The sequence below is a fragment of the Martes martes genome (assembly GCF_963455335.1).
Source record: "Martes martes genome assembly, contig: scaffold_237, whole genome shotgun sequence".
In the NCBI taxonomy this organism is placed as follows: Eukaryota; Metazoa; Chordata; class Mammalia; order Carnivora; family Mustelidae; genus Martes; species Martes martes.
In genome coordinates this window covers 35,340-60,806 of record NW_027666695.1, presented here as the reverse complement: position 1 = coordinate 60,806, position 25,467 = coordinate 35,340, and the positions used below count along the sequence as shown (strand labels likewise).

The window sequence follows — 25,467 nt, the reverse complement described above, 5'->3', positions numbered from 1 at the left end:
TGGCTACTATTAATGGTTCCTTGTGTTCCAGTATGCTGCAGTTCTACTGCTCTATGAATACCATTTTTATTTATGATAGAACATAGGATATATTTTATAACATAGAATCATTGGCGATATATTTTAATGACTCATGATGTAAATTTTGTTCTATTGCAGCACTCTTTATTTTGTTAACATTCCCTTGTTTATTCCTCCAGGGATTTTGATAGGAATTACACAGAAATCACATTGTACTTCAAGCCAATTAACGCTGAAATGTTGGCTTTTTCCATCGAGGCATATTGGTGCCAACCCTCGCAGTTTTCTTCAAGAAGTTCCTGTCTGTTACTTCTTAGGTATATTCACTGCTGTATTATTTTTTATCCACCCATTCATTTTGGTGGTTTTTTGAGGGAAGGGTACTTTGTAACCAACACTCATAGAAAGAGAGAACCCTAACATCCAAACCATGAACTACGTACTTACCTTAATCATTTTGCTTTAACTTAAAATCTTCCAATGGGCACTTATTCATTAACCTTTTGATATAAAGCCAAGGGCTTTGAATTTGTATCACCTGAAATCAAAGCCTTTCTTCTCAAATATCACATATTAATGCCAGATTTAGCTTTTGTGACAACAGAGTGGACATTTAGACCCATGTCAAATACGAATATTAAATTATCCCAAATTTCCCTCCCCATCTTCCTTTGTGGTCCCACTCACACGTTATTCCACAAAAATTTTAAGCAACTTGCAATTATCAAGCATTCAATTGTTAATTTTCATCACTTATATTTCTATAACAACTTATTAGATTTTTGTAATACTTAATAAAATTACATAATTACAACATGATACAAATGATGTAAGTTCATTTGAGAGAAAACACACCAATACGTAGACATACAACTCAACATGTAGGTGTAGGAATGCTCAGACATTGTAGAAGAGCTACTGGTCCCTTATGTTCAGTACATCATGGGCATCATTTAGTACATTGAACAGAGGGAATGAGGAGCTTGGTTAATCTGATACAGCAGTTCATTGAAGATTATTAGTTAAGAGACCCTCCGCTACATGTCATTTGGAACTAGCCACTCCCATGAATATCTTATTGATCCAAGTTTTCAATCGGTTCTATTGTGTTTTCAGTTATAGTCAAATCTAACTTCTGTCTAACTTCCGTCTCCTTGCATTGGCTAGATCACAAAACACACAATGCGACACTAAAGTAATGCTAGCTTTCCTGTGTCACTGTACATGCTCTTGGTAGATTTATTATGTAAATATGAGACTCTGTCTTTAATAGAACGTAAACTTCGTTTAAACCTGTTTTCAGAAATTAAATATTTACTTTTCTTATTTAAGCTATTTTATCTTATGCTTGTTCACAGTTTCCTTCATTTGAGCCTTTTGTTCTCTGTATGAGATTTACTTTTTAAACCAGAGGATTTGGAATGGATATGCGGAGTGTTATTCTACTGGTGATCGTCACTCAGAAATATATGTTTGAATAGGTATTTCTCTGATTAGTCATAGCTAAAGGAAATAGTTCTTGAATCCTTCCTGATACAGATTGAGGGAATTATTTCATGATTATATTATTTCTCCCATCCTTCCCTATCAATTTCCCGATAATTATAATCCATTGTTCTAAATGTGCCAGGATTATTTTACTTCTTGCATTTTATATTATGTAAGTTATCAAGACTTATCTTTGGATTTTTTTTGGCTTTTAACAATATTTGCATTAATCCTTTAGTGTTAAATAGGTATTTAATTCTCAAATCAAGTTTTTACATTATGACTTCCCCAATCCTGGATTATGTATGCTGATTAATTGCCCAGCAACCAGGAGTCTTTGTTGAGGAATTGTTTTCACTATATTTAGAATGACATACTTCCTAAGACCTTGTAAGTCTGAGAAAGTCTGTCTGTTGCTTATGAACATAAATCACTGAAACCTGGGTACAGAATTCTTTCACACCAATTTGTTTTTCTTAAAACTGTAGACATTATTTTATCATCTCTTGAGTTTTATATTGAAAAGTTGTAGTAAGCTGAAGGAGTTTAATTTATAGATGCTTTTCCCCTCCCAGATGCTTTTAAAGCTCTTTTCTTATTCACTTGGGGTTCTAATATTTATTTCAATTTTATTATTGCATTTTTTGTCCCCTCATTGTCTTTTCTTATCTCGGGCAGCTCCACCTTAATTTTTCCTTACTCCATACAGTCCCTTTCTATGTGAATCTGTCCAAATCCAAAAGTTTAGTTCGATGACTGCAAATTTAGGAAAAAATATGCAAAGGAAAGGAAATATATAAAAAGTATATATCAGGAAGATTGGAATAAAAGGTGCTTGCCCAGTTTTATATGACCCAAAATAACTGGATGAGAAGTGAATTCATGTATAAATTATAGCTCAGCCATAAACTGGAATACTATAAAACAACAGAAAGAATAAAGTCTTGGTACATCGAACAGCAAGAATAAACTTTGCAGACACAATGTTGAAGCCAGTTACACATATGAATTGAAACATAAACTAATCTGCCATGACAAGAGTAAAAAGAATAGTTTTGCCTTTATGAGGTAGAAAGACAGGAAACAGGAGAGATGCTAGTAGGGTTACTGGAATTTTTCAATTTGTTCATCTTGATCGTGGTTATACCAGTGTATTTACTGTGTAAAAAAAAAAAAAATCAAGCGGTAGCCTCAGGATTTGTGAACTTCTCTGTATATTACAGTTCTATAAGAATGCTTACCCAAAAAGTGAACAACACATCCATTCGTCTAATTTTGAAAATATCTACAACTACACAACTCTTTGATTAAATAGAAGCAAAGAATTAGCCCTTGTCCATTGGATGTAAAATACCAGAGTAAAAAAAGACGCTTCACCAAGAATATCTGCATGTCTTGGGCACCAGAACCTTCTATAGATGAGTATCTATCCCATTTATGAAGATTTCCATGGAAAAATATGCCATAGCCTCTAGTGTGTGAATTCACCCCAAGCACTGAAATCAGAAAGTGGAGACTAAATGCTAAATCAAAGATCGAATTTAAAATGTTTGCTTTTCTTCCCACAATAAAGGCAAAGGAAGATTCGCGCTTTCTGCTCGTCCTTCGCAGGTGACAATGTTTGCTAGGAGCCCCGTCCTCAACCAGTCCGGCCCCACTGAGTTCGTGTTCCGCGTGTTCACCACCGTCCCTGAATTCCAGGTCCTCCTCTTCCTCCTCTTCCTCCTCCTCTACTTGCTGATCCTCTGCGGCAACACAGCCATCATCAGGGTGGTGTGCACACACAGCTCGCTCCGCACCCCGATGTACTTCTTCTTGTGCAACCTGTCTTTCCTAGAAATCTGCTACACGTCGGTGGTGGTGCCTCTGATGCTTTCCAACATTTGGGGGGCCCGGAAGCCCATTCCACTGGCTGGCTGTGGGGCGCAAATGTTCTTTTTCGTCACCCTTGGCAGCACTGACTGTTTTCTCTTGGCAGTCATGGCATACGATCGCTATGTGGCCATCTGCCACCCACTGCACTACACCCTCATCATGACCCAGAGGCTGTGCGTCCAGATGGTGGTGTGCGCGGTGGGCCTGGCCCTCTTCCTCTCCCTGCAGCTCACAGCCTTAATCTTCACGCTGCCCTTCTGCGGACACCGCCGGGAAATCAACCACTTCCTCTGTGACGTGCCCCCAGTCCTGCGTCTGGCCTGCGCTGACATCCGCGTGCACCAGGCCGTCCTCTACGTGGTGGGCATCCTGGTGCTGACCGTCCCTTTCCTGCTTATCTGTGTCTCCTACGTGTTCATTGCCTCGGCCATCCTGCGCATCCGCTCCGCCGAGGGCCGCCGCCGGGCCTTCTCCACCTGCTCCTCGCACCTCACCGTGGTCCTGCTGCAGTACGGCTGTTGCAGCCTGGTCTACCTGCGCCCCCGCTCCAGCACCTCCGAGGACGAGGACCGCCACATCGCCCTGGTCTACACCTTCGTCACCCCACTACTCAACCCGCTGATTTACACCCTTAGGAACAAGGATGTCAAAGGTGCCCTGAGGAATGCGGTCCTCGGTAAAGCAGCCTCTGAGGCCAGCTGAGGCCTAAGGGGCCTGGGGTGGGTGTCTGTCAGTTGCCATGACCATGAACTCCAAACAACAAACACGGAATTACAACACTTACTTTCCCACACTTTGCAGTTGGCAGTTCTTTTGCCACGTTTGTCCCTGTGTCCCCAGTCAGCGCTCATTTCCTTGAAGTGCTTTGAGTAAGATTGGAAAATTCAGACAAAGCGGACTCGAGTCCGCTGGCCCTGCTTTCAAGGTTCACAGCCCAGTCATGGCAATTGCTCCCTCAGCCTCATACCTTCAGACGCCCTGCCTCCTGGTGGGGCAATGACGCTAAGATCCCTTCATAGAGGCGTAGGCCTAAGAGCAATGTATTTTATTGTTGATTTAGACACGAGTGCATGGCAAACGGGAGCTTATTTAATGCATCAATTTCCTTCATTCCAAACCTCCCAGCGGGTTGCCTTCATTGCCTTTCACCCCGCCGTGCCAGGAAGCGGTCAGGACTTGGCATTCATTGAGCGCGCACCGTGCGCCAGCCGTGCTGAGGGATGGAAGCTGCATCTGCATAGACCATCCAGGCTGTGGGCTTGCAGGCAGCTTTGCTCTCCTGCCTCACCTCTCCCCGTGCCTTCTTAACGGCTGCTGTTCGCAGACCCGCTCAGCAGGTGGCGCCACTGGTCCTGCCACCGCCGCAGGTCGCGCTGGCAGGTGGTGGTTCCATCCTCCTGCACCTGCGCCGGGACCACAGGCCAATGCTCTGTAGAACCTCTGTGCTTTGCACAGCTAACGCTGCCCAACCTTCTCACTTACACCCTGAGGAACAGTGCGGTGAAGAGGGCTACGAGGACACGGCTTAACCAGAAATGACCTGTTCCAGAACAGCTGGGGGAGGCCATAACCTGCCCGGCAAGGGTCTGGATCCGGACCATGAAGCTGACTTTAGTTAGCAACCTCAGAAGAGTGAGCGTGTCGCCAGTGGATAAAAAACTGATCAAGGACCCGGTATAACCTTTCAAAATGCCATAGGGCTAAGTATACCAAAGGCCTAAAAGCGTTTCTTTTCATTGTTTCAATAATTCTTGTTCTAAAAATCATAACCTCAAAAAATTAAGTCTAATGAAACTGGAACTATAAGCTGGCTCCTTGTATTTATGAAATGAAAAGGTATTAAAATCTCACTTCCAATGTTGGACACATGAATACCATCGTACTTAAAATCGTATTTAAATTAATATTTAATAATAAGGGGCTACATTTATCATTTAACAGTAAGTGATAAGAGCTAGGTATAAACCTCCACTTACAACAGGATCCCAATGCTGTAAAAATACATGTGCAGAATAATGAATAGTAGTACACCAGAAAGTTCATGGTTCTCATCCGTGATCTGTAGAACTATGGGTAATTGTTTCTTCTTTATTAATCTATTCATTTTTCCATGTTTTGTAAAATGAGGCTGTGTTACCCTCATAAGCAGAAAAATGATAATTTCTGAAAAGAATCTGAGGGTCATATAAATTTATTTGGCCTATAAATTCCCATCACAACACAATCCTCCAAATTTCACATTTTTCCTAGGCATGCACTTTATGTTTTCATTACTTCTTCTCTTCAAAACTACTGCTTTTGTTGCTTTCAACTTTTTTAAGATTTTATTTATTTATTGGAGAGACAGAGCACAAGCAGGGAGAGGGGTGAAGGGAGAGGGAGAAGTAGACTCCCCACTGAGTACTGAGCCCAGTGTGGGGCTGGATCCCAGGACCCCGAGATCATGGCCTGAGCTGAAGTCAGTCACTTAATGGACTGAGCCACCCAGGTGCCCTGATGCTTTTAACTTTTTACACTGATTTCACATGGGGATAACGAGAAGGCCTACAAAGTGTTCATTATCCTGGAAACAGTCATGGGTTTAACAATGTATTAGAAACACCTTTGCTTCCAACTGAATGCTGGAGGAAGGGAGCAAAACTCTCTGGTTGGCAGGTTGCTTATCAACCTATGCAGGCAAAGCCACATCAGGACAGAATGAATCAATTAAATGTATACACTGTGCAAGGCATTGTCCAGAATGCAAACATGAGGAGAGTTTCCGACTATGTTTCCTGACCTCCTTTCATTTTTATTTAATGTCACAAATCATAGAGAAAATTAACCTAGAATCCAAAAAGAAGGTGAACTGTTACTCTATCGGGAAGAAGGCTCTAGAGCGGTGATGAGTCCTGTCCGCTGAATTTCTGGGCTCCCCTGGTTACCTTCCTGGAAAGATCTTAGCTGAATGGAAGTTCTGCCTTTCTTCTTCTTCTTCTTCTTCTTCTTCTTATTTTTTTAATTAAACACCGCGCTACAGGGTGCCTGGATGGCTCAGTGGGTTAAAGCCTCTGCCTTCAGCTCAGGTCATGATCTCAGGGTCCTGGGATCGAGCCCCGCATAGGTCTCTCTGCTCAGTGGGGAGCCTGCTTCCCCCCTCTCTCTCTGCCTGCCTCTCTGCCTACCTGTGATCTCTGTCTGTCAAATAAATAAATAAAATCTTAAAAAAAAAAAAAACACTGCGCTACATGCAATACAAAATGGGAATCACTTCCATTCCCTGAAATGACGCTGCTTGCAAGTAACTTCGCTAAAAACATCATTGTGTCTTCTTAAACTCTTTATCACTGCTATGTTGTCACACTGAATTTCTCCAACTCCTTTCTTATGGCTCAACCGGTGCGTGAAAGGAAAGGTTAGCCACAGTGGTGAGAGTTGTGTTTCCATGTAGGAATTCCTTCCCAGTATTTCTCAAAAGCAATTATTTATTTTTAAACCCCAATTCTGAGAAAAGATAGATTAGAAATTAGGAAAATTGGAAAAAGGTATCATAACTCTCCTCCAAGAACTAAAGCATGATAAGCAACACAGAGAGGCTACTGGTTCAGAGGAATTCACTCAGGTCGAGTGGAAAGCAAGAGCAGGAAATATGGCATGCAGAGTCAGAGGTTAAGTTTACATTTCAGGAATGAGGACAGGAAGCACCGGGCAAGAAACGGTCATGACCGAATCAGTCAGTCTTGATGGTGGCTCTTTCCATGTGCGAGTTCATGGCCCTGTCTACTGCTAACAGTGAGTCATCCTTGCAAATAAAATAAATATTCATAAGTGTATATACCTAGGAAACTTTATACAAATCCTATGAGTGATGTTCCAAGAAATAACACATTTTGGAAGCAAATAAGTCCTTAGATTGGTGGTTTTGACATGTGATTCTGCACAGTGCTGTTAATGTTAATAGGAAATCTGAATGTTTCTTTATTCAGAAACCACCCAGTAATGTGCACAGGCATTTTCTAGTGTTTGGGTATTTGCTGAAGCCTACAGTACTTGGTAGATATTAATACATCTAATATTTATAATTATTAAATTTTAGATGCCTATAGTAAGAATAAAGAAGATAAAGAATAGTGAGAATACTCCTTACATGGCTTAATTTTGTGCATTCCTGAAAACTCACAGGAATTCCAATTTCTCCTTCCCACATGTTGAAGACCAAGGAAACCATATAAGGAATATGTGTTTGTGCATGTCTGTATTGTCCAGTTACAACTAATGAATGCAGATGGAGAGACGGCAATAAGAAGATGGAATGAAAGAGATGATGCAACAATACATCCTGGGCAGGTAGTTTGCTTTGTGGATATTGGATGGGTCAGAAATAATCTGCCGTATCACACTGTCAAGCATCACAACAGACATTTTCATAATGATGTCCATATTCCCTTTCCTCTGTCTCTTTCTCTCCTCTCTCTCTCTGTTTCTTCCTCTCCCAGTAGTTACTTTGAAAACCACATTATAAAATTTTGAAGTCTAGTGAAAATAATTAGAAGCTTGAAATGTGACGGTGATCATTGCTTGAGCCTCTCTTTGCCCACAACTCCAATACGAGAATTGTCCTAGCTGCTTCTTTTGGTTTTCAATCCAGCTCTCATAAGAAGGAAAAGACATGGTGTTTATAGCATTGGGAAAAAGAAAGTCCTCAACAGAGAAGGTGTACAATGCTGTGTAAGCATCCCCAGAGACCACAAAACACATACTTGGTGATCTTTATGAAACTATTTCAGAAAGGCACCTTGATGTCATCATACAATTCCTTCAATAAGTATTTATCATGAACATTCATTTACTCATTTTTAAACAAATATTTAGGGAGAATCTATTATTTGCCAAAGTCTCTGACTCCATGGATCTAATGTTCATGAGGGAGAAAGAGACAAAATAGGCAAATGCTACGGAAATAAGGAGGAAGGTGGTGAGGGGGGCAGGGATTTGGGATAAAGAGAGTGTAGAGGGATGGTGACTTGGGGATGAGGAAGGGACCATATTTTGTACCTGACACTGGGCTATATACTTAAATTCATATACAAAACACAAGATACCTGCTTTCAAGGAATCTACCAATCATTGGGAACAGAAACATACAATTATAAGTCAATCTTTTTTTTTCTAGAATATAGAAATTCCAGAGGAGTATTCTAGAGAAGAATAATGTGCAAGAAGACCATTGTGTACCATATGCCCTTGTTTTCCTCAATGTAAGTTTTGGTAATTTCTTGTGTGTATTCTCAAAGAGGGGCATATATTTTTTTCCATTACCAAGGAGCTTTTAGAAACTCTGGTTCCAAAACATCTAAGACTCCCTCCCACCTGCACAGATGAGGACATAAACCTCCAGAAAATCTCTGTGGCTATACATAAGTGCCCACTGGCTTGTTCTATCCTGGGTCTTCTTATTTCTGAGAAACTGCCACATACCTGGTCTCTCGACTCTTGTCTTCTGTGGACTATGTATTAGATCATCTTGGAGGATGACGACTTCCCTCTGGATGTTACCATATATAGAAGCATCCTTGGCTTCACTCTGCCTCCCAGCTACTGCTTCCAGAATCCCAGCAAAGATTTAACTTCTCACCGTCTGCTTATCTGGAAGAAAAGACAAGGCAAGAAACGATTTTTCCATTAACTCTGATGTGATCAAAATTCAAATAACACTTGAAGCAAAAAGGAAAATGTGGTGAGTTTATTTTGTTTTTATATATTTTAATCAAAATGCAAGGAACATACAAGAAAATACATAGATTTCAAATGGTTCAGTTTGATGTCTTTGGGCAATTGTATTCAATAATAAAATATTTTCATCACCCCAGAAATTTCTCTTGTTCCCCTTTCTAGTCAACTCCCCTCCCTGCCCAATCAACCACTGCTCTGACTTCTATTCCCATAGATTAGCTGTGCCCATACAAGAATTTCATATGAACGGAACTCACATACTATGTTTTCTTTTGTGTCTGGCTTCTGTCACTTAACATAATGTTTTTGAGATTCACACAGTGGTCATGTATTTTAGCAATTTGTTCTTTTTAATACCTGAATCTTATTTAATTGTTTAAGTGTTGCTAATCCAATTTCTTTATCCATTATGAGTTTGATTCTAATGTCCTCTCTGTACTCTTGTTTCTGGGTCTCTTATGCTGGAGACATGAAAGGGCACTTCATTAGAAGGGTTCTCTCACCCCATATTCCAATTCTTCAGCACCCCCATGCCCCACTGGCCAGCAGCTAACACACATATGTCTCAACCTGACCATTCTGGAGACATTTTGTTACCTGAGTCCTTGGTGATTTTATCAGTGTTTATCTCAAACCAGCTAAGAGAGACTGGGAGTGTGGAGTTCTTAAATTATATTTCAAAGGTGGCTGACACCTCCCGAGTAAACAAAAGAAAAGGACCTAATGTCTGTTGAGCTGTTAAATGTGTTCTAGGGATGATTGCCAGTTTTTTTGGTATGCAAATAGGGGCTCTTACAGGTTAAGTGACATGCCCAAGGTCATATATCCACTGGGTGGCAGAGACGGACTTCCAAGCCAAGTCTGTCTCACTTCAAAGTCCCTGCTATTTCTACCACATCAGGCTCCAAGAGCATAACTGGACTGGAAACCACTTCATGTGACACTACTTTTGGTTCTGAGCCAAAACTAATCCAATGATGCTAACAAGTCACCCATCCCTCAGTTTACTCATTTGTACAATGACTGATGTTTTAGTTGACCTTTGTGGTGCCCTCCAGCACTAGATTCCATGACTGTGTTCATGGAACAAGTCCACACCATATAATTTATGAGTGACGAGAAATGACAGGCAAGGAAATGGTAAATGCAACAGCAGCACATTTCCCAAGTTATAACTTTTCAACTTTATTTCTTATTTCTTTTTCGGAGCTTCCATCTCAGCAACACTGGTTTCTTTACTGAACCCAGAACATGCCATGCATGGTCCCACCATGTGGCCTCTGCTCATACCCTCCCCCTGCTTCAGAATCCCTCTTTCCATGTCTCCCCATCTATATAACCCTACCCATGTTAAAAGAATGCCTCTAGTTTACACCTGCCATGAAATATTTACTTAATACCCCAGTTTATAGGTAACTCTCTCTCCCTTGAACGCCTGCAGCATTTTCCCTAGCATGCTTGATATCTGACAACAACCACTGCCCTTTTCTCCATCCGCCATTGGTAACTTTAACTCCTGCTTCTTGTTCACCTCTTATATCTGCAAGTCAACTGTGAACTGTGGGCGGTAGAACCTGAGTGTTAGCCCTCATGACTTCCCCATAATACTTAGGCCAGAACAGGAACAGGATATGGAGTCAAGCCCAAGTCATGTTTTATTAATAAACTCTGAACAGATAAAATGTAGTCAGAAGCTTAGGAGATTTTCCCAAGTCCTTCTTTTTCAATAGGGCTAACCCTCAAGTTCTACCCCCACAGCATGATAGAGGAAAGGGGCTTCCATTTCCCGAAACCTTGAACTGGGGTAATTCTGAACTCTAGAGGAGCAATCATGACAACCAGAGCCTGAAAGGTCAGGACAACTAAATATCCATACCCCTCAGAGAAAGAGAAAATTCTTACTCCTGGATCTGCTTTCTAGAAGACACATGCTGAGCTAGTAGTTTTCTTAGTCATTTCAGGCTGCTTTAACAAAATTTCATAAACTGGGAGGCTTATAGACAACAGAGTTTTATTTCTTACACTTCTAGAGGCTGGAAGTCCCCCCACCCCCCCAGGTGAAGGTGTAGGCAGATTCATTGTCTGGTGAGAGCCCACTTCTTAGCTCATGGATGGCTGTCTTCTCCCTGTGTCCTTGCATGGCAGAAGGGAAGAGGGGGCTCTCTGGGATTTCTGTTCTGAGAGCACTAATCTCATTCATGAGGGCTCCCTCATGACCTAATCACCTCCCAAAGACCCCCTCACCTCCTAATACCACCATCCTGGGGGTCAAGTCTGAATATACGAATCTGAGGGGAATGCAAACATTCAGACCATCAAGCAGTAGTAGAAGAAGAGATTCGTAAATATGCCTCATGGACAAGGTGCAGAAACAAGGATTATGATTCCACCCACATTTCCTGCCTATCTATGACCAGATGGATAGATAGATAGATAGATAGATAGACAATAGAACGCCTTGCCTTCTCTTTCTTCTCCATTACATAGCTATTTTAAATATTGGCCGTGAATAACTATACATTTAGTTTATCAGTTAAATTGTTTCTTATTGAGGAGAGCTGTGTGTTCCTGGTTTGGGTAAGAAATACCTGCACTATATTATGAGGCCCATGTAAGCATTAGAAGGAATGTATCTATTGAGGCTTGGTCTCTGGTGTTATATATATATATATGTATATATACATATGTATATAGCATCCTTTCCTCCTGCCATTCCAGGGCCTCTTTTTCCTGCCTTCCCAGTGTATCTGTGAACCACCCCAAATCATGTCCTCTGTATGTGTCCTTTCAACATTAAAACCCAGAGTTTATTTCATTCATTTACAGCTAAGAGCCCTGAATGCTGAATCCCTGGGTCCTGAGATTCCCTTCCAACACGGATATCCATTCAAGGGGGACAGAAGCCATAGGCTCTCCCCTTCTGCTGCAGATGGCATCTCTTTGGACTCACAAAGCCTAGTGCAGGAATTTCACTCAGTTCTTGAAGTATTCACTAAGTGTTCCCCCTCTACTAGGCACTGGAGAGGAAACAGAAGGAACTCAAAATATTTGCCATCTCATGAAAACCTAAGACATACAGCAAACACTGAACTTATTATGAAGAGCAGCAAAAACTAAGTTACTGAGGAAAGCACAAGTGGGAAAAGGCACCCGAAAACAAAGAAACAAAAAAAGCAGAGATGCCTGTCGATTCCCCGTTTACCTCACTGAGGTTGGAATGTGAAAACAACGGTCTGTCTGAGGAAAAGACTTCAGGGATATGATCCCAAATGACATCAAAAGAGCTCAGTGCCCCATGAGAGCCCAGAGCCATGACTTGTACTTGGGATAAGACGCTGGTTCTGAAAAATACATAAGGGCTGCTCTCGGGCTCCTCCCTGCTACCCTGTCAACACTCTGTTAAAAGCTGCTGGGTCTAGATTCCAGAAACTTCCTGAGTTCTTGCCATCCTCCCGAGGTGAGCCCTTTTAGACATTACTGTGGCTCTTAACCAGCTAGACTATTGCCTCAGGGACTCAAAACAATTAGTGTGGGACTCCTGGTAGGCGGGAGAGGTAGCACAGGAAGGTGAAATTAGAAACTGCATGGAGCACTGGGTGTGGTGAAAAAACAATGAACACTGTTACGCTGAAAAGAAATAAGAAATTAAAAAAGAAAAAAAAAAAGAAACTCACTCAAAACCACACACATCGCCTGTCACCGTCCTAGTCAAGCCCAAACCGACCCAGGGCTCAGGGATCACAGGACCCTAGCAGGCAGGTCTGTGTTTTGTCCTGGGGTTTAGATATTGATGCCTGCCGGTTCCTTATCACAATGTAGCTTTCCGTGGGAGTCTCTACTTACTGTAGGTAGGTTCCCCCTCTTAGATTCATAAGCTAAGCTTCTCAGGAGCAAAGAGACGTACTCAGGTCTATTGCTTGGTCTCCACTGCCCCTCTGTTTTCCAGAATACCAGAGAAGGAGGATTCCTGGGTTTGGGCCTCTTCATGGAAAGAAAAGTTATTTGGTCTATGGCTATCTCTAACCTTTTAGAGACTGAAGAGAGAGAAAGAGTGAGAGGAGGCTATACAAGGAGAACAGAAAGACTGGAAGGAACTCAATACCTCGGCTCTCAGGCCACTGGTCTTTCCAGTCAGCCACAGAGAAAACCAGACTTGGCCCAGTCTTTCTTCCCTGACTCTGGGCTACCCTTGGGAGGTTAATCTAGCTTCCTGGTCACTTTTAGTTTTAAAAATAGCTTCTACTTTGGTACGGAAGACTCACTTCCTGGTATTCAAAAACTTGGCCCAATTTATAACTTAAATATCACATGCTTCAAAGCAACTGTCCTCCCCTCTGAGCTCAGGTAGCCTGGGGATGTGCAGTGGGAAGGAAGAATGGGAGTGGGTACAGGGACAAAAGTCTTCAAGTCTGGTGCCATGGAATCCTGGCAGCTGGTGAGTTCTGTGTGGCAGCCATGCCCTGTCACGAAACTATTTGGGGTTCTTCAGAGACCTCATTTCTGGGACTGCTGCTCCAGGATGATAAATTTTCTCCCTGATCTTTTAGTGATCCATTTTTTGTGAGAGAGCCACACATGCCCTCCTTGCTATAGCCTCCTCTACCCCCACAGGCTACTTTTTTTTTTTTTTTGGTTGGAATCCCAACAAGGTCACCTGAGCCTAACAGCATCCATGTCATGTCACGGTAAGGGTACAGAATTGCCCCCACCCCTGCCACAGGGGGCTAATCCAATGAGCCCCCACCACCTTTGAAAGTGGGACACAAACCCAAATCTTTAAGTTCTTATGAGCCCTCTAAACTTACTCCATTCACCTAACATCTTGCCACCAATGCAGCAAACATCTGGCTTCCCTTCCTGCACGCGTTGTCCAAGAGCAGCTCTTCTGGTGTCCTCCCCCTAACAGGAGTGGGCAGGAGCACCCACACAGCAGTGTATTTCAGTGAGCGCTCCTAACTCCTGCTCGTGTCTCCTTCCCAAACACTTCACTCAGTGACTGCCCATTTCTGTCTTCTTCAATGTCAAAATGAAGGTGAGTACTGGGAAAGGGGGTAGAGCCATTTTGTTCACTTTAAATAATTCCTTTAGGGGGTATCTAGCATCTTTAGAAGATGGAGTACACTTCGCCTATCGTCCTCAGTTTAAGGCACTTAATTATGTTTGGAACCAACTACAAACATCACTTTCAGAGTCATATTCAAGTTTAAAACATGTTCATTGACAAGTGTCTATCATAGCAGCTCTGTCTTTCCCTCCTAGGGCATTTCCTGAGTCTCTGCCCTGCTGACATATTAAGTAATTTTTCTCTACTTCCTTGCAATGGCTCTGGCCAAATGGTACCGTACTGGCTTTTCTTTGGGGCGTGAAGACCTTGTGTTCCTTTCTCCAGATCAGCAGAGATATGCATCAAGGAAATCAGACCACCATCTCTGGGTTCCTCCTCCTGGGACTCTCCAACCAGGCTGAGCAGCAGAAGCTCCTCTTTGTGCTTTTCCTGGGTATGTACCTGGTCACTGTGGTTGGGAATGGGCTCATCATCCTGGCCATCAGCTTGGATTCTTACCTTCACACCCCCATGTATCTCTTCCTTGCCAATCTGTCCTTTGCTGATATTTCCTCCATATCCACTTCAGTCCCCAAGATGCTGATGAATATTCAGAGCAAGACTCAATCCATCTCCTATGAGAGCTGCATCACACAGATGTACTTTTCTATCGTCTTTGTTGTTATTGACAATTTCCTATTGGGAGTCATGGCCTATGACCGTTTTGTGGCTATCTGCCACCCTCTCAACTATGTGACCATCATGCAACCCAGGCTCTGCGTTTTGCTCACGGTTATTCCGTGGGCCTTGAGTAACACTGTTGCCCTAACACACACCCTTCTGCTCCTTCCGTTGCTCTTCTGTGACAGCAAAACTCTCCCACACTTCTTTTGTGACTTGGCTCCTCTGCTCAAACTGTCCTGCTCAGACACAAGGATCAATGAACTCATAATGTTTATTGTGGGTGCATCAGTTGTCACTGTCCCCTTTGCTCTCATCCTCTTCTCCTACATCTGCATTGTCAGGGCTGTCCTAAGAATCTCATCCATGGAGGGAAAGTGGAAAGTCTTCTCCACCTGTGGCTCTCACCTGACAGTTGTATTACTCTTCTACGGGACCATTGTAGGGGTTTACTTCTTCCCCTCATCCACTCACCCAGATGATGGAGATAAGATCGGTGCCGTGCTATTCACTGTGGTGACACCCATGATGAACCCCTTCATCTATAGCCTGAGGAACAAGGACATGAAAGGTGCCCTAAGAAAGCTCATCAGTAGGAAACAGTTCCTCCCTTTGATGTGTTGGACATCTGACTTCCTTTTATTGCCATAACCAGATGGATGATTCTGCCTGGAGTTCACGGCATAGATGTGATGATTCAGCTTTAGGTCTGCCTCCTATTCCAACCTCTGAAGGGTTGGGGCTTCTCCATGTTGCTCTGGTCTTGGAGACGACACCCTAACCCCTTTAGTAAATCACAAGCATAACACATATCTTGATTCTAATCTATTTTACTACATAGATTGCAAATTGTTTATACCTCAGACAATAACAAGTGCAGACAGTACCTACAGTCTAGCTTTTACAGCTCTGAAGACAGTTATTACTAGTTCCTTTATTCAATCTAGATTTCTTTAGGTCAGCTTTGCTCAAAGTTTGTTTTGCCAAAACTACTATTCAGTGAGATGTTAGTAAGAGGGTACCACGTCCAAATAATTTGGGGCAACTCTGAGCTCATTGAAGCAAAATGTCTTCACTAGACAACTTCTCAGAGCTTTTGGTATGGTATAAATCACCAGGAGGGTGGTAAGGTGTACACTCAAAACTCAATTCTCAAAACTCAACTTAGTCAATCACATATAACCTAATTCATCACAAAATAGTTCCTGGGATTAGTGTGCAGAACACATTTGTGGAAATGCATTCAATGGAAAATCAGGGAGCACATATAAGAAGACAGGAGTTCTAGTTTTGACTCCTTCCTGAGTAGTTATGAGACTTAAGGCAGGTCAACTCAATTTCTTCAGCCTATTTTCTTATCTTTAAAATAAGGTCTTTGTCTCCAGTTGTTTCTTTTTTTTTGTCAACTTTTTAAAAAATCTTATTTTATTTTTTCAGTGTTGCAAGATTAATTGTTTATGCACCACACCCAGTGCTCCATGCAATACATGCCCTCCTTAATACTCAACACCAGGCTTACCCAACCCCCACCCCCTTTCCCTCCAAAACCTTCGGTTTGTTTCTCAGAGTCAACAGTCTCTCATGGTTCATCTCCCCCTCCGATTTCCGCCAATTCACTTTCCCTTCCTTCTCCTAATTCCTCTGTGTTATTCTTTATGCTCCACAAGTAAGTGAAACCATCTAATTGACTATCTCTGCTTGACTTATTTCACTCAGGATAATCTCTTCCAGTCCCATCCATGTTGATACAAAAGTTGGGTATTCAGCCTTTGTGATGGAGGCATAATACTCCATTGTATATATGGACCATATCTTCTTTATCCATTCGTCTGTTGAAGGGCATCTTGGCTCTTTCCACAGTTTGGCGACCGTGGCCACTGCTGCTATGAACATTGGGATACAGATGGCCCTTCTCTTCACTACATCTGTATCTTTGGGGGTAAATACCCAGTAGTGCAATGGCAGGGTCAAAGGGTAGCTCTATTTTTAGTTTCTTAAGGAATCTCCACACTGTTTTCCAAAGTGGCGGCACCAACTTACATTCCCACCAACAGTGTAAGAGGGTTCCTCTTTCTCCACATCCTCTCCAACTTGCTTGTTAATTTTGGCCAGTTGTTTCTAAATGAGGGTACACATCAGAATTACCTAGAAGAACTTGTTTAAAATGCACTATCTCAGACCTTGTGGTGTTTCCCCTGCTCGACCAGCTGCAGTGGACTTGGGTTCATCTTGGCAATTAAATTCACAAGATACACCAAGCATCAAGCTTTAAGAAAGCTTTAAGTAAGGGTACAGGACAGCCACACAACATACACAATGATATCACGGTAGAGGTCTCATGGTTCCCAGGCACACCTTCTAAATATCCCAGTCATTCTATACTTGGAATGTGCGTGGTCATGAGAGAGAGCACTCAGTGGGTGTAGACCACTTCAACTGAGGAAAACTTCAGCTATGGGGTTCCTAGGGCATTACTTCTTGACAGTCCCCTTAAAGATATGTGACTATCCCTTTTCTGGTAGTACCCCTTTTCTACCTCTCAACAAATGTAAGTTGCTCTACTACAGACTCCTCTATAACCAATTTTAAGGAATAGATAAAAGTGGTCAAGCAGCTTCCAAGCCATTTCTGCAGGGCTGTCCTGCATCTTGGATCCAGCATACACCTAGACAGTTCCAGAACTCATTGCTAGGGGGATTCAATCAAGGGTCAAATCTCAGGCTTCCTTGAGGCTGAGAAAGGCTCTAAGCCAGGTTTTACTGCTTTCCTTCCAAACCCCAACCTGCAACTCCAGTGAAAGAATCAGGCTCTTGTATTCTAGAAACATCCTTCAGGTGACCTAAAGAATTACCGAACCACATGAACTCTGAGATCTACTCCAGCTCTGGGATTTCGTTAATCTGTATGCCAACTGGTTGATGGAGATGTCTGCTGAAGATGTATGTTGGATCCCCATCTTAAATATACCCTAGAGCTCCCCAGAAGAGGATGGTTTTTTCCTCTGTCCAAAGCCTTTTTCTAAATATTTTCACCTCTGGAGCAAACTATTACTAGTTATTTAATGTGATCCTCTAACAATTGCATTTTAGTGTAAGGAGATTTGGTTGTAAGTCTTGGCTTTTCAGGATGTTGTGATCCACCTGTATGATCCAAGGAAAATTATTTAATTTATGTAAACTGTTTGTGACTAAATGGGCATGTGTGTCATGCAACCACCATAGTTCTTAGTATGTCGTAGACACTCGTGGCAGGGTGGGGGAGCCTTCCTTTTTTTGTGACTGTCCCCTGGCTCCCAACCCCAATCTACCTGCCCTACCAAACTACGTTTATTTGTTCCCAATTTAATAAGACTTCTTTTCTTCTCTAAACTTATAAAAATCCAACCTCTTTAAGAATAAATATGCAATCAGCCACCTGCCTTTCTCTCTGGTATCTCTTAAGCTTTTATGCTTCATTTGAGTCTTCATTATAAATTGAAAATCCACTTGCTTTCTCTGAGCCTCCTAGTCCTCCTTCCTCAAATACCTCAAAATCCACCCAGTTCCACCCACAGCTCCAACATGAACCTTGCTTTTACTAGTCCACGGGGAGCGGTAGAGAGTCCTAGGTTTGTAATCAAAATATTTGGAGTCTGCAGCTAACTCACTGTGAGACAAGCCATGTTACCAACCCCAGTTTCTCTTTTTCTATAATACAACAATTGGTCTAATATGAACAAAGAAGGTTTTACAACAGCATTATCATGAGAACCCATTTACGTAAAATGGCATATGCCGGAAGAGAGTCAACAGAATATTAACAGTGTTTGTTTCAGATCATATTTTCCAAAAATGGTCACAAGAATATCTCCATCCCACATGCTCTTGAAGATCTTTGTCATTTCTTCATCAAGAGATGGAATCTGTGTCCCTCTCCTTGAACCTGGAAGGCTGTGGGGATGCTTTGACTATAGAGTCCCCACAGGAGGTGCTGATGATTTCCAAGACTCTTAGAAAAGCCAGTAGAATCTCCACCTGGCACCTTCTCGGGACATGAACCTCTGGAGCCCCGAATTCCCCTGTAAAATGTTCCCCTACTCTGAAGCCACCATGCTAGAGAGACCTAGAAAGGCCACAGAGAGTCAGAGAGAGACACCTGAGGAGCTCTAACGGTTCCAGCCTTTGAGTCTTTGGGTCACTCCAATCAGTCTCCACCGTGGGAGTGAAAGAACATTCAGCTGACCCAGGGTCAGCTCGGTCTGTCAGCACTAGAGCCCCTAGTGAAAACTGCCTGGCTGAGTCCTGTCAACTCATGGAACTGTGAGAGGTAACACTAAAAATCCCTGGGATCTTTTTAAGTCCCTGCATTTTGGGCCTGTTTGTTTTGCAACACAAATGTAACCAAAATAGTGGGTTCTGTTTCATAAAATGGAGGGATTTATGGAATGCTCTGTTATTGCTTAAACATTTTACAGTAACTGTCACTTTAAGAAGAAATTTTTTTTTATTATTTTAAGGAAGATAAACTATCTTGCCTATTACACCACCATGCTTAACAGGGTTCCAGAATCTTCTCAGTTATGTAAGCATCCATCGGGCAGGTCTGTAAACTTTCTTTCTTTATTCTGGTTTTATCCAGCCCATATGTGATAGAATAGAATATCTAATAGAATATCTAGTAGAACAGAATAAGAACCAGCTGGTTTAGACCCAGGTCATTTGAATTGATCATCATCCTTGTGGGTGGGTCCTCCATCACTGCCAGCTCTTAGGTTCCAAAGGAGACCACATCCATTCTAAGATACATCTCTATTCTCAGTGAATAATGGGGAAGCTGACTTAGCTACGGATGTACTTGTTCACAAGTTGGGAGTTTACTTGAGGAAGTGAATTAGGGTTAAGTTGAAGACACAAAAGACAATCGATTAAGAAAATAGAGAACCACAAACTTTTATGAGAGCCTTGATAAGTTTTCACAGAGAAGAGTTGTACCTCTGGACCTGGATGCTTAAATTCCACTGAAGGATACTTGTCTTTGCCATCTCAACAAATGTCTATGGTAAACCTTCTATTTACAGGGCTCTGACTCTGGCCCTGGGAATAAAAGGGTGGATAATTCCCAGTCCATGCCTTCAGTGCACTCACAAACCAGAGAAATTGACCCAAAAACAATTTTAAGTGATTTGTAAGACTGGATAAGCAAAGACAATATTTAGTGAATAATTAATGTCATTAGCTTTAGGATACATAAAGATTTTGTGCAAAACACAGTCAACTGAATTTCATGCTCTTCTTGTACTTTTGTGTTAACCATGCCTGAGAAGAGCCAACCTGTGGCCTTAAGAATAAATTAACAGAAACCCCCGCTATCTAACACAAATGCAAGAGAAACACCTAGAAAACTAAACTGAAAAAAAAATTCCACACATTGGGTAGGCTTGGCTTGTAAAACCTTTTGCATAAGTTGTCTTCAAATATGAATTAATTTATTTACAAAACAAATATTTTTTTGAGTACCTAGTGAGAATCAAAAGGAAAATAGGACAGGGCCCTTGCTTTCCTGGTTTTTCCTTCACAGAGAAGGAGACAAACAAGGAATGTATGAATAAATTAAAAATGGCTGTAATCTGAGATCTCAAGAAGGCCTGTGATAAGAAATGGAGCGACGTCAGAGGCTATGGTGACCCGGCATGGACTAGCTATTTGAGGTGGAGAGGAGCAGGAATCAAGGAAGGTCTTTCCTGGATATTTGAGCAGAGAACTGAATAAGCCATGAGAAGATCTGGGTAAACACAGTCCAGGACAAGGGAAGGGCAGGCAAAAGATGCTGCCGTGGGAGCAGCGGGGTGCCCTCAAGGAACGGCGAGCTGGGGGAGCCTAGGGAGAACAGGGACGTAAATATAGTCCTGGTGCTAGCTCGGGACCCAACCTGGCTGAATCTTTCAGACCACGGCAGAGACTCTGAATTTTATTTAATACTCTCGGTATTTGATCTATGGAACTGGGTAAAATTGCCAAGAGGTGACTACAGAGAGAGAGACCTATGCCCAAGCCCTGCGTGATTCTAACACTTAGAAGTAAGGACCCAGCATAGAAGTCAGAGGAGCAGGAGCCAGGGGCTAGGAAACCACAATAAAGTGGTGTCAGAAAGACCAAGGAAGAAAGTGAAAATTCTTCCAAGAAAAAAGAGGGATCAGCTGTTTCAAATACCACAGGAGCCAAACCATCAGCCCTTCAATCATCCTTTGTGATCTGCTCTCATCACCCCAGGCAGCCATCATCCCCAGCAACCTCTCCACCAGTCCTGCATCCTCAGCATCCAATCTACATGGAAACTGCATCCCGCAGAACACGTTTTCCAGAAAATGAAAACGTCTCACATTTCTTCTTTGCTCTCATTTTCCTTCCATTGCTCATGACTCTCTCTCTATTCTCCTTTTAATAGAGGAATTTAGATGACTCAGAAGTACAATCTCCTTTTAAAACTGGCATATGGCTTTAGGCAATACCATCTGTAATCTTTTTAACTAACCAAGACTGTGCAGTAACATCATCTACATTTTTTTCTGATAATAAAAACAATACTATACTGTAACCGAGTACAACTTATCCTAAAAATACAAGAATTGTCTAACACTCCAAAAGTAATCAATGTAATCTACCCTATTAATAAGCACAAAATAAAACTATATGATCATCCTAGCGGATACAGAAAACTCTTCCGACAAAATCCAAAACCCAAAATCCATTCCTGACTTAAAAAAAAACAAAAACCTCTCAACAAACTAGGAATCAAAGGGAACCCCCTTAAACTGATAAAGGCATCTATGAAAAACCTACATAGTGATTGGTAAAAGACTGACAAGTTTCCCCTATGATCAAGAACAGGAGGGCGCCTGGGTGGCTCAGTTGCTTAAGCGTCTGCCTTCAGCTCAGGTCATGATCCCAGGGTCTTGGGACTGAGTCCCCCACGGGGCTCCCGGCTCAGCAGGGAATCTGATTCTCCCTCCGCTTGCTGCTCCCCCTGCTCATGTGTGCTCGCTCTCTCTCTCTCACTCTCTCTCAAAAATAAATAAATGATCTTTTAAAAAAAACAGGACAGGAATGTACAGTCTCATTACTTCTATTCAGCATTGTATTGGAAAGGAAGTAAGACAAATACTGTATGATCTCACTAATATGTGGAATCTGAAAAAACCAAACTCACAGAAGCAGAGATCAGATTTAATAGATGACAGATAGGTAGGTAGGTAGGCGGATAGATAGATCTGTAGATAATAGAACAAAATAATTAAGTACATATATTAAATGTTTTTAAATGGTAAGAATAACAACAATCAATGTTTAGAAAGGAATCTTGAATTCTTAGGCAATCGCTGAAGATTAAAAAAGACAAGCAGGCAAGGGTGGTCCCTGCTTGGAAGCACCACGCTGATGAACTACTTATTGGAGGAAGCAACAGAAATCCAGATGCTTCTGCAATGATATGCATTTGAGAATTGGAGCCTGGGAGGGACAGAAGGGAAGAAACCCAAGGGGGATATGATTTGCCAGCACACCCTTTGGAGTGAGAGAGACTTGGGATCAGATACTCCCTGGTCAGCCACTTTCTTGGTGCTGAATTTGAGCAAGGTATATCACCTTTTTTGGGTTTTATATCTTTCTTTTGCTAAATGAGGTTGATCAAACTGACTTTCCATTCAACATGCTGGGACTAAAGTAAATCATTCACGTAAAGCTTTAAGCATAGTGCCTAGTATGAATTTAAGTGGATATTTAAGCGTATGTGACTTTAAGAGGCAAGTTAAAAAAATTTTAGAGAACGCCACTTCTGGAGGTGTCTGGACCCAAGCCCAGTCTCAGCCCAGGAGAGACTGTTCCAGACAGCTCTGAAATGAAGGGGCTCACAGATGCCCAGTGGGCTGTGAACCCTGGGATAATCACCGTAATCACACTAATTAATGTTTCTAAAACTTCACCAGCACCTTCCCACTGCCTCACATACTGAGTTGTGGTGAGAATAAATGTGATACATGTAAAACCCGGCCCCAAGTAAATGCTCAATAAGTTTTATTTCACAGTTGAGAAAGCAAACTGACAGGCTCTCACTAATCCGAAGCCATAGAGCTAAGAAGTGATAGCCTGGACACTTGGGTGCCAGACCCTGAGCTCTGCTGCAGCACGAATGCCTCTGCCCCTTGCCACAGACGCTTATGTGTCAGAGAAACATTTGCACGGCCATTAATATTTGAAAAACGGCCCGCAAGATGCACTCTGTGGAATTGCTTTACCCCATTCTGCAGCTTCGGAGAGATTTGCGCAAAAACATGAACAAAAACTGAGGTGTAAACTCAAATCTCTTGGCTCCCAGGGGAATTTTTCCCCCTATATCTTCTCCTAAACATGCCCACCCAACTCTTTTCTAAGTTTTGTCCTATAGGTCCTTACCATGAAAATTCCTAAAGCTCAAAAGCTGCCATTTATTTAACCTATACACCCCATTTGCTCACACACAATTACGTGTGTGCACGCGCACACACACACACCTGCTGTCACATTACACAATACTAGCACATCAGGGCTTATAAAATAAATGGGACACAAGTAGGGCGATTGGCAGGCAGAGGGAGAAGCAGGCAGAAGTAGGCTCCCCGCTGAGCAGAGAGCCCGATGTGGGACTCGATCCCAAGACCCCGGGATCATGACCCCAGCCAAAGGCTGATGCTCAACCTACGTCCTTAGCTGTGAGATTTAGACAATATCAAATATGCAGCACATGGTACATCAGAGGGTGACAAGTATTACACAAAACAATAAATCAGAAAGTGAAGGTAGTAAGTTCGGGTACAATTTTAAGTAAGGTCACCTGGGAAAGCCTCCCCAAGTGGTGACATCTGAAGATAGACAGAGAAGGCGGAGACACTAAGGAATGACATATTTGGCAAGAGTCCATCTAGGGCTTTCCAGAAGCCTTTGTCCTGTGCAGGGCTTTCCTAAATGCCTGCTTTACCTCCTTGTTCCTCAGGCTATAGATGAAGGGATTCAACATGGGTGTCACCACCGTGTACAGCACGGACACCACTCGGTCTTCCTCCGAGGACTGGCCAGAGTTATCTCTGAGGTACATGAAGATGAGGGTGCCGAAGAAGAGAGACACAGCCGTGAGGTGGGAGGCGCAGGTGGAGAAAGTCTTGGCCCGGCCCCCTGCAGAGCGGATCTGCAGGATAGCCCTGATGATAAACAGGTAGGACACCAGGATCACCACGACGCAAAGAGGCATGACGAAGATGGCAAACACAATGATGACCACCTCCTGGGTGTAGCTGTCCCCACAGGTCAGCTTTAACAGAGGAGGGAGGTCACAGAAGATAAAGTCAATCTCGTTGTTCCCACAGAAGGAGAGGGTGAAGGCGGTGACCGTGCGAACAAAGGCGCTGGAGAGACCCGCGCCATAAGCCCCGGCCACTAAGCCCCAGAGGGCCTTCTCGGTCATGACGGTGACATAGAGCAGGGGCCGGCACACGGCCACGTAGCGGTCATAGGCCATGATGGCCAGCAGGTAGCAGTCAATAGAAGCAAGGAAGGTGAAGAGGAAGAACTGTGCGGCGCAGCGGGAGTAGGACAGCGTGGCCCCGTGTTCCAGCAGCACGGCCAGCATCTGCGGTACGATGGCCGATGAGTAGCACAAGTCCACGAACGAGAGGTGGCCGAGGAAGAAGTACATCGGGGTGTGCAGCCGGCCATCCACGCGGATCAGGAGGACCATTCCCGCGTTCCCCAGCAGAGTGAGTAGATAGAAGCTCAAAAACACCAGGAAGAGAGGAAGCCCCCACTCGGGATGCTCGCTGAACGCAGTGAGGAAGAACTCGGTCACTATGGTGCCATTCTTCCCGGCCATGCGTCCGGCGGGCCGCAGGCGAGGACTGACGGGAGCCAGGTGTGGGGGCCCTGAAGACAAGCGCAAGTCATTTCAAGTAAGAAAGCTTCAACTAGGGTGTCTGAGGGGAGGCACTGGACTTGAACAAACTTCGCAGTCTAAGTAGAAATGGACAAATGCAGACCTCCCTGTAAGATCAGATAAAAGGTGCGGCACCTGGGTAGCTCCCACCCTTGGGCATCCAGCTCTTGATTTCCACTCAGGTTAAGATCTCAGCTGCTGGAAGGTGAGCCCCACATCCTTTCAGAACCAGGGATGGAGTCTGCTCTAGATTCTCTAGCTCCCTCTGCCCCTCTCCCACCTCTCTCCCTCCTGAAAAGAAAAAAAAAAAAAAGATAAAAAGTGATGAATGCCTCTATTACACTAAGAATGGACAGCAAGTGATTCTCTGACTTACGAGTCGGCTCTTATATTTGCATCTCTGTCCCCAATTAGCTGTTTGATCTTACACAAGACACTTAACCTCTCTGAACCTCAATTTCCTCTTCTGCCCGAGGGGGATCATAATATCTGCCCTACTTAGGAGATAAGGTTAATGCATAGATTAAAACAAAAGCAAAATTGCTTTGGAAAGCTAAAAACACTCCATGTATATATGATGGCTATTTAAAATTTAAAATGAATGTTTCTTAAGGAAGGAAAATTTATATTCTATGAACAAAGGAGCATGAACCAAAAAAAAAAAAAAAGGCCATTAGGAATCAGCAATAAGCTCTGCTTGTAGGAATATT

General features: G+C 42.9%; 3 protein-coding genes across 3 annotated transcripts; 2 read left to right on the top strand and 1 right to left on the bottom strand.

The window, feature by feature from the left end:
* Nucleotides 1-3,126: 3,126 nt before the first annotated feature.
* Nucleotides 3,127-4,086, top strand: LOC308337836 (olfactory receptor 10Q1-like; the record flags this gene model as incomplete). Its single annotated transcript, XM_080831375.1, has 1 exon — nt 3,127-4,086. The coding sequence occupies one exon, from the start codon at nt 3,127-3,129 to the stop codon at nt 4,084-4,086; it is 960 nt and encodes a 319-aa protein (XP_080687501.1).
* A 10,393-nt stretch (nt 4,087-14,479) lies between these two features.
* Nucleotides 14,480-15,472, top strand: LOC308337835 (olfactory receptor 1S1-like; the record flags this gene model as incomplete). The annotated part of the gene is made up of 1 exon (XM_080831374.1): nt 14,480-15,472. The coding sequence occupies exon 1, from the start codon at nt 14,498-14,500 to the stop codon at nt 15,470-15,472; it is 975 nt and encodes a 324-aa protein (XP_080687500.1). The 5' UTR covers nt 14,480-14,497.
* An 8,280-nt stretch (nt 15,473-23,752) lies between these two features.
* LOC308337837 (olfactory receptor 9Q2-like) lies at nt 23,753-24,697 on the bottom strand (the record flags this gene model as incomplete). Its single annotated transcript, XM_080831376.1, has 1 exon — nt 23,753-24,697. One exon carries the CDS (start codon nt 24,695-24,697, stop codon nt 23,753-23,755), a length of 945 nt encoding a protein of 314 aa, XP_080687502.1.
* Nucleotides 24,698-25,467: the final 770 nt, after the last annotated feature.